Source organism: Sardina pilchardus, chromosome 13 (genome assembly GCF_963854185.1).
Source record: "Sardina pilchardus chromosome 13, fSarPil1.1, whole genome shotgun sequence".
NCBI classification, from domain to species: Eukaryota; Metazoa; Chordata; class Actinopteri; order Clupeiformes; family Clupeidae; genus Sardina; species Sardina pilchardus.
In genome coordinates this window covers 13,609,230-13,619,107 of record NC_085006.1, presented here as the reverse complement: position 1 = coordinate 13,619,107, position 9,878 = coordinate 13,609,230, and the positions used below count along the sequence as shown (strand labels likewise).

The following is a 9,878-nucleotide window of genomic DNA, read 5'->3' as shown; positions in this document are numbered from 1 at the left end:
ATGACTTATGGGGCTTTGTTGTGAATCAGGTTAACAGGGAAGTTCTGTTAATTCATTCTGAATATGTGCATTTATTTTAATTTTATTTTCAATCTGTGGTAGGCTACACTGAGGTAGGCTACACGTTTGGGGAACATTTTTGTGTAAGAGTTAAAATGAGGTGAGAGGAAGATGGAATTGGGAATGAACTCGGAATACTGAGAAAGAGAGAGAGAGAGAGAGTATGGGAGAATGAAACTGGAAGAAAGAAAGAGGATGCAGTTTGGATAGCTCTGGGCTGGTCGCCAACACTGGAGAATCTTCAAGGAATTTTGAATAGAGCCCAAAAGAGCTGACAGGGACCAAGGCACTCTGACCCCTTTTGAAACAAAACTAGAGAGGCGATCTCACTGTTTGAGCACCCTGAGACAAGTTAGTTTATTTACATTTCAATAAACAATTGCAGAAGTATTTTTGTGCATGTTTACTGAAAATAATACCCTCAGTTGTGAATTAACAAGAAAAACACGTTTTTTTACTTAGTGAAAAAAGCCAATGAATTATGGCTTTGTGTTATGTAAGTCTGCCCTCTACTGGTCTTCTGAAGGCCATGCACACGTTTTGCTCACCACAAGATGGCGACCAATGATCAAACAATATATTTCCTTATTTTTACATTTATTTCACATTCACATTTTTTCCGAAATAATTAATCATGGGATTTTGTCACCCTTTGTGACCCCTGTAGACACAAATAATATTTACGTCTACCCTCATAGGCTTTTGCAGAATTCGTCTGATTTGTTAAAATATTTTTTAACAGCTGTGCATTTTATGTCAGTCCTCAACAGTTGCATTTTATATGAAAGTATATCATTATATCAGACTCTAAAAATGGCTATTTATGAGCAAGCGGAGTAAAATGTGTCCACATAATGTTTTACATTGATTTACTTTAAATACAAGCTCAGATGTATACAGGTATAGCTAAAAAATATATATGAATAGGCCACCGAAAAAAAATCAATGAAAAAAAACAATGCTTTGTTGTGTAGCCTTGTAGTCACAAAAGTTTTAATTCATTTTTAGAAATCTGTCAGCAACTTTTCTGTAGGCCTATGATTGAAATAAGACCTAGGCCTACATTGTCTGTTGTAATAGCCTATAACAGTTCATCATATTCATACCAATATTTCAAAAATAACTGTCAGCCATAATACCATCTTGAAATTTTACTGAAAGCCCTTTTCATACTCTTTCTAGAGATGCGTCATTTCATTAGTATAGCTTTTCATACCTCTGTAATGGGGAGATGAAATATCATCCAAATTGATTATTTTCTAAGTCGTCTAATTGGGCCACACATAAAGTGTGCCGTGCCAGGAGGGTCTTTAGCGGGATTTTTCGTGTTTTGGACTATAATAAACCACATTCAGATCGCCACCACGTGGCCATACCATGCAAAACCCCGATGAAAACATAACCTCCTTTGCGGAGGTAAATAAGTATGTTGATTTGGGCTCCACATGGGGTGGCAGCATGGGGCATTAGGTAAGATGAACGTTGAAAATAAGATGAAAATAAAATCTAAGAAATTTACCCCGTGGATGGCTATAAAACTCCAAAATTCCATATGCCTGTCAATGTGAAGCTCTGCACCCATTTCACCTGCAAATTAAATGTCATGTGCCAAATGTGTCAAAACTTTTAATTAATTGGTTGCAATGGGTGTGTGAAGAGTATTTCAAGCAATATGTAAAAAAAATGCTCCAAACATCTCCATACCCAGCCGTTAAGGCCTTAATTAAAAAAATGAGTGAAAATCAAACCGCTAAGGACACCGATTTTCTTTGTGATTGAAGAATGTATTGTAAATAAATAAATGTTCTTCCTTAAATGCTAGGGGGAAGGAAGTATTTGACCCCTATGTTAAATTCAGCAGGAGGATATTTTTTTTATATGTTTTTATTTTTAAAGGCCAGCTATTTCATGGATCCAGGATGCATCCTGATGAAGTTCCCTTGGCCTTTGGAATTAAAATAGCCCCACATCATCACATACCCTTCACCGTAGTTAGAGATTGGCATGGTGCTTTTTCCAGTAGGCCTATTAGCCTGTTTGATGCTCATTGAGAATATGCTTTCAGGAAATAAATATATTTAGGTGGTTGAATCAGTTTTCCCTAAATGGCACAGCCTAAAAGGTAGCCATATACACCCGATTTACCTATACTCAGTGCATAATGAGGAGGGTGCCTTATGTCATGTTGGACTGCATCTTGAGGGTATCGGCTCTAAGAAAATATATGGTTTATATGGTTCAATCAGTTTTTCACTCATGGTACAGACCAAAGTGTAGGAGTTCACGTTTTCCCCTAAATCCGTAAAATCCCATTCATTTCCATGATAAATTAATTTAAGCGACTGTAGAAATCTTCAGCTCTGAGTTTGGGAAGTCCATCACAATTTTTTTTTGTCATGTAGGGGCAGAGACCAACAAAATAAAACAGGTTTGGTTTGGTGCCCTCTCGAGGCAGCGACTTCACAGGCTCATTAATACAGCTAAATGTCAACCTTTTGAGAAGAAATGAACTATTCTGACTATTCTACTAGTTCATTTATGCACTCAATTATGGTCGGGCTCCTTTTACACAAATTACGTGGTATGGAGGCAATTAACCTGTGGAACTGCTGAGGTGCTATGGAAGCCAGGTTGCTTTGATAGCGGTTTTCTATCCTCTGTATTGTTGGGTCTGGTGTCTCTCATTTTCCTCTTGACAGCACCCCATAGATTCTGTATGGGGTTCAGGTCAGGCGAGTTGGCTGGCCAATCAATCACAATGGTCAGCAAACCAGTTACTAGTTTTGGCACTGTGGAAAAAAGGAAATCATTATCTCCATAAAGCTTGTCAGCAGATGGAAGCAGGAATTGCTCTCAAATCCTGAGACAGCTGCACTGACCGGACTTCATCAAACACAGTAAAGAGCGGACTGGCAATCTGGACATTGTTGAAAAATCCAAAATGGCCTAGATCAGTGTCAGTAGCCTCGTTTTTAGCCTCTCGCAGGCTGCACATTTGCATGTTTGGTACGGGTACTTTATTTTTTTATATCCTTGCGCAAAACAGACAATTATGCCCCATTATTGAATGATAAAGAATGGGTCGCATTGTCTACTTGTGCTACCACCACCATATACAGTATTTACAAGGAATAGCTCTGTTGGTTCCCTTGTGGTAAGATCTTTTGGTTGTTTTGGTTGGGCGACCCACAGTGCTAAATGGTGCAATTAACATTGGTCACCAACTGCAGTCCCAAAGCTAACATTAGTTGAAAAACAAAACAGACACTCAAGGCCATTTACTGATAGACCCCGTGTATATGATGTCCCCATTGGTAATGTGCATCATTGCTCATATCTTGCGGACACAATTCAAATTGTGCTCTCGCGAGAATTCTAGATTTCCAGGGTAAGACTGAGAGGTAAAAGTCTCTGGAAAACTGACATTTCTGTAACCTCTTTAACTGTGATATTTTGAGATGCTGATTTTGGATTTTCATGAGTCGTAATCAAAGATTAAAACAAAAAAACATATTTCCCTTTTTGAAATAAATTATGGAAAAAATGAACTTTTTTTAAGATGTAGTCGTAACTGAGCTATAACCATATACTATACAGTATATCCCTTTTTCTCACACAAGCACTTAATATATATATATATAATCGTCTTTAATCTTTCAATTGTTGGAAGAACGTTTGTAAGGTATAAAAAACCTGAATACCATTTGTGCTTTCACATTTTCTGACCACTGGGTCTAACTGAAAAAAAAGAAGGCTGTTAGAAAATCTGAGGATTTCTGTAGACGTCATCTTCTGAGGGAGAGAGAGGGCCAGTAAGAAAAGAGATGGGGATGAGAATCTAGGCCTGAAGAACCAACACAAAATTGCTCTGTAATAGCTAAAAGCAGGAGAATTTAAGCCAACATGCATCACAGCATTGCTTCATCACTGTCACCATTCCCCTCAATAGGACACATTCACCATATTCAAATTATGACCGCCTTTCCAAAACAGTTGGGACACTCTAAAATGCAAATAAATGACAGCTTTTGATGATACATAATCACATAAACCTAACATAAAAACATCATACACGCACAAAGAAATTGAATCTGAGAAATGTTTGCATTTTATAAGAAACATACAATTATTTTTAATTTAATGCACATCTGGAAAAAAGATGGGGAAAACAATGTCCAACATTGCCATGATCTTCAGGGTCTCAGATGGCACTGCATTAAAATTCTGAAATCATTGGGTGCAGGAAATTCTTTGATAACCATTGTCTATGAACATATAGTTAACTGCATATCTAAAGATGATCCAAATAAAAGATGCTGCTGCCTTATCTCAATTGATTGAAGTGTAAACTGTCCTGTTGTTAGACCAGTCAAAATGTTAAATTCATTTTGGACGACTTAGATGGACTATCTAACTTGTAATCAGTGCACAGATCAGCCTTGGCAGCTTTCACAAGAAAGGCTCAATTTATTTATTGTTAAAAGTAGACCTGCAACACAGTAAACATGCTCCTTTCCCAACTTTTTTTGAAAGATGTTACCGGCATCAAATTCAAGAACAAGCCCATTTTTCAAAAGCCAACATTTCTGTTTTTAATAATGTATGTGTTGTCTATTCTCTGTACAGCTATTCTCGAGCAAATAGGTTATAAGAATTATTTGTTATTGTTATAGTTATTGTTTTGTATTGTAGCCTACAGTGTCCCACGTTTTTGTAAAGGGGCTTGTGTAAATTGGCCCGGCTCATGCCGATAATTTTCAGAAATTAAAGACATTTTTTAATATTTGAGTCTTGCATTCTAATTGGCGTATAATCTACCTAATAATAACGACTAATGTGTTGGAGTATAGGCTATAAGAATATAATGCTGAGTAACAGGTGATGCATACTTTCTTGCCCTTTTCTTCGGTGGAATGGAAATGACAATCTAGTAGCAGCGAATCTAATTCTATGTGAAGGAGTCTCTCTCTCTCTCTCTCGCTGTGAGTGTGTGTGGTTCAGAGCTGTTAGCGATGCCCTCTGTCACTCTCCGCACATACCCTAGCGGCGCTGACACCCCGCTTGCGAACCTGCTTGGAAACAAACTGCGGCAGCTCGGATTTCTTCGGACGATCGATGGCGGGTGCAGCCTCGCAAGGGGCGATGGTGTTTGGTTGCGCTAGGAAAGCAGAGAATTGACGCATGACCGATCGCTATCAAAATCACACTTCCCCTCTTATCGCACCACCGTGCCCGACTGCCTTTTGAATTAAATATACTCTCTTCCTGCCTCTGATGACCCCCTCTGAGATTTTGTGCCAAATATTCTTATTTTTGCCTGCTTTTCATACGCAAAGTAAGTCCCTTTACTGATGAGGCATGACATGAAAAGGACGCTCGCTAATCCTGTTTGTATGCCAACACAGAGTAAGCAAAAATAAGATTACTAATAACACAGGCTTGTGTTTTGGATTTTACAAATAGGATTAAGGAACCGGTTTGTTGGAAGCTCAAACAGCACTGTTCATATTTAAAATAGGCAGGGTGAGAGATATCTGACATTTAGATGAGTTATGCCACATTTCACAGGTCAACTCTGACCAGTAAACAACCCAATCAGATACAACTCTAGCAGAAAACTGGTGAAAGTTGGAACCATTGGAGAGGCTCGTGATCACTGAATGCAAGCTAAAACACACACAGACCTTCCACACAGTTCCTCTTGCACAGCCTGCTTCACCAGGTACATAAATCATCAGTTATGAGGGCCCAACGGCCTGCAACAGACCCCATAGGTGCAGAAATATGGAAAGAAGTCAAATGTGTGTGGGATCATGGGGCATATGCGTTTTTTCCCCTCTCTCCTTCACTTTCATACATGAACATGCTTGTTGGAGGCAGGAAGAGCTTGTCCGTCTTCTGAATCTTGAAGGGTATGCAAGACATGGGGGGGGGGAACTCCAACATTGCTCTTCAGAGCAATGTTGGAGGCGCGAAGGCATCTTGGTATGGCCAAGTAGGTATAAAAGCATAACCAGGCTCCCTTTTCACCACCTGATGAAGCAGGTATGAGGGATACAGTTCAGAAATATTTGATCTATGATCAAAAAACAATATTCGGGGAGTGAGTGAATGTACACTATATTGCCAAAAGTTTTGAGTTACTTGCCTTGACCCCCCCTAATGACTTAAGTGACATCTCATTCTTAATCCATAGGGCTTAATATGACGTTGGTTCGCCCTTTGCAGCTATAACAGCTTCGACTTTTATGGGAAGGCTTTCCATAAGGTTTAGTACTGTGTTTATAGGAATTTTTGGCCATTCTTCCAGAACGCATTTGTAAGGTCACACACTGATATCGGGATACCTCAACCCAACCGAACACCTTTGGGCGGAAACTGAGAGACCGTCTCCTCGTCCAACATCAGTGTGTGACTTCACAAATGCGCTTTTGGAAGCATGGTCGAAAATTCCCATGAACACACTCCTAAACCTTATAGAAAGCCTTCCCTGAAGAGTTGAAGCTGTTAGAGCGGCAAAGAGTGGACCGACCTCATATTAAAACCTATGGATCAAGAATGGGATGTCACTGAAGTTCATATGCGAGTCAAGCCAGGTGATCCAATACTTTTGGCAATATAGTGTATGTGTGTGTGTGTGTGTGTGTGTGTGTGTTTATGTAGAGGAGAACAGAGGGTGTGAAGTGACAGTCAGCACATCTGGTCTCATCAATAATGCAGGCCTCTTTAAACGGCAGTTTGTCACAGATTGAGCACCGCCGGCTGAAATCAACACTGACACCCTAGCCTACGCCAAGGGAAACAGCCTGTAGAACTTAGGCAGGCAAGGAGGGAGGGAGGGAGGGAGTGAAAGGGTACCCGTAAAAATTACAAGCGAACATGGTTCTGCTCAACTCCTTTTTAAGGAGATACTAGGAGAAGAAAAACATAAGCAATTTTGGGGAAAAAATGCAGCCACGTTTATAGTCACAATGTTTATTTTATAAAAGTAGTAAACTAAAGTTGCTTCAAAGGAAAAGCAATACGAACAAAAACAAAAATCCTGAAATTCACCCCATCAATCAAATCAGTCAAAAGACACAATGATTCTCGAGACTGGTTGGTTGGACCAGTTGTCCACACCAAAACTTGCATTTGTTTGGCCAAACTGGCATGTTACTCTGACAGTCTATTTGCCCGTGATGAGTGGGTTCCTCAGCACGACGATGACAGAATCACCTCTCAGGAACATTTTGGAGATGTAGCGATCCTTATTGACCGGCTTTGACTTCTTCTTGCCCTTTCCACTCTTAGGCACCTCTGTCCACATCTCCTTCACATTCTCCAGGACCATGTTACAATGCCTGTCCAAAAATGAAATCACTGGGTATTGTTTTTGTGAACCATAAGCCATGTTTACAGACAGTTTTTTTTTGTCATTCCGATTTGACTATTTTGAATGAAAAAAAATCGTTGCCCCATTTGTTTACATGGGCTACATTTTATCTTTGATCAGAAGCTACAGTGCTTTCACTGGAGAGGTTACAGCAGATGACCTGATTGACCGAATACATGGCTGTTTGATTGGAATAAGAACGGAACACATCACCCCTGTCATTCCAGTTGAAATGATATTGGAGTCTGCCGCTTTACTCTGATCAAGGGGTTTATGTGTAATTTTTATTCTGATTGAGCCATTTTCCCAATTTTGATCAGATTGTGTCCTTGTAAACTATGTATCATCTTATCCAAGTTCTGAGGGATATTTAATACGCTAAATTCTATTATTTACTTTAGATATCATAAAAATAAATGAAAACTGAAACAACACTTTACTAATTTTCAAGTATTTGTCTTTAGTAAATTATGTTAATAATAGGCTACATCAATTCAAGTGGAAAACATCATGCTCTACAAATGTGAAAAACTAAACAATATCCATAGTAAAACACTAGCCTGTAACATGTATTTACATCTACAAAAGCATATTGCACTTCAACAACTGTATTTCACAAGGATTTATGCCTAAAACTGAGATTGTTTAATTTTAGGAATAATCATACCTGTCAAAAGCCTTTACTCGTCCAAGAAGCTTCTTGTTGTTTCTGCAATTTATGAGGACTTGAGTGTTGTTCTTCACTGACTGTGTAAGCACAGATAGGGGTCCGGTGTTGAATTCCTCCTCCTCGCGTTTCTGGAGCTCCTCTGGAGTCATCTCCGACTTCGGCTTGTTCAAAAGACTCCTGTGCCATATAACATGCGACATAGTGACCAGGCGGTTAAAGTAACGTCAGAGAGTTAAAGCGGTTATGGCCTGGACATTATATTGTTACTTTTGTCTCAGTACCATATGGAATGTTTGACTAATTACAGAGTAACACTGATGGGAAAGTAACTTGCTGAAAAAATATCCAGCAACGCCGGCTAGCAGGCAATCAAGCTGTTTGATAAAACAATTAGCAATAACAAAGAGCATTGTGAATTCATGAGTACCATCGCGAAGCAAGTACAGTATCAACCTCTGTACACACTGGACGGAAGAGACACATTATAGGATTCTGTTTTGAAATCCACTGTTTCGGATATCTTTTAGGCATAGCCTAATAAATGGGACTGGTAGAATAGTGATAATCATTAGCTTGCTAAATGCTAACTTAGCTGCACTCGCCAGTCAGTATATTACAAGTTTCATTTTCACTACTGCTACATAGCCAATAGCTGTTGAACAAAGCCACGAATACAACTTACATTTTGCTGTTACTGTCTTCAGAGACGGAAAATTAACACAACTTCACGTTCCGTTTAACGACTTCTGAATTTCTGTCGATAGCACACCTTCACGTTCATTCAACGCACAGAGCACCGTGTAGTAAAGAACACTTCCGGGTTAACATTTGCGCCAAACAAATCTTTCCGGGTTGCCACCAACTTGAAGAAAGAAGAAGAAGAAAAAAAAAACCCTATTGAATTATATGAATGCGTGCCAATTTCCTGAACCAGCTAAGGACCACAGAGGGGACATGTTTTCATATCAAAATAAGAATAAATAGCCTTATTCCAAAATCATATAAATTGCTGAATATTGTTGGTACTATTAGGCTATATTAGCCTATGTCCGCATGAAAACTCTTCCATTTTTTTACATGTTTCTGGCGCTTATGTCGATGCCCTGCAGGGCAGGAAGAGGCACCCTGATGGGGCGTATATCAGGCTGTCCCATTCTCTGCAGGGCAAAGCAATCCCAGACTATAATTTCCAGGTGATGACGCTTGATGATACCTAAGAACACACTCCTTTGCTGAAGACTAAGGCCTTTGAGATATATGTTGCCACCTTGAATTTCTGCAACCGACGAAGGAAGTAGTCTTTGTTTGTATTTCTTTAGTCCATGTGAGGTCCTCATGTTTGTTTCCATGGTGTTGAATAGCCTAATCAAACTGATTTTGCTGTGGTTGTTAAATTATCCATAAGATTAGTAGGCCTACTTTGCCCATTAATGAATCTAGAGCCCATTTTGTTGAGTTGTTGTGCTGTCCCACCACATCATTACATGAATGGCTGTGCTGACATCATACATGATCTCATTCTACTGTCACATTATGATTTGGAGAATGAGAAGCATGGAGAAGTATGGAGCCACACTAACTGGCTGCAGTTTGACAGTCCTGCTGATATCTTTTCCACTGGTCTGGTTACTCGGGGGAAAAAAAGAAATCAGAAGAGAGATATTTTATTTTAGAAGGGAGTCACAAATATCAGGCATATGGCGAGTCCTGCCCAAGTAGACAACTCCCAAAATTAGTTAATTAAAAAGTATTCTCAATAATGCAATTAATCTC

General features: G+C 39.3%; 1 protein-coding gene across 1 annotated transcript; it reads right to left on the bottom strand.

Annotated features, from left to right (window-relative positions):
• Window positions 1-7,019: 7,019 nt before the first annotated feature.
• Window positions 7,020-8,938, bottom strand: snrpd2 (small nuclear ribonucleoprotein D2 polypeptide). The gene is made up of 3 exons (XM_062552373.1): window positions 8,788-8,938; window positions 8,103-8,282; window positions 7,020-7,403 (listed from the first exon to the last, which is right to left on the bottom strand). Coding segments are annotated over exons 1-3 (357 nt in total). The 5' UTR covers window positions 8,790-8,938; the 3' UTR covers window positions 7,020-7,228.
• Between the last annotated feature and the right edge of the window lie 940 nt (window positions 8,939-9,878).

Excerpts from the sequence above, each read along its gene's own strand:
- snrpd2 (XM_062552373.1), bottom strand. Across the intron at positions 7,404-8,102 it reads CGAGTAAAGGCTTTTGACAG|GCATTGTAACATGGTCCTGG; the intron begins GTATGATTATTC and ends ATTTTTGGACAG.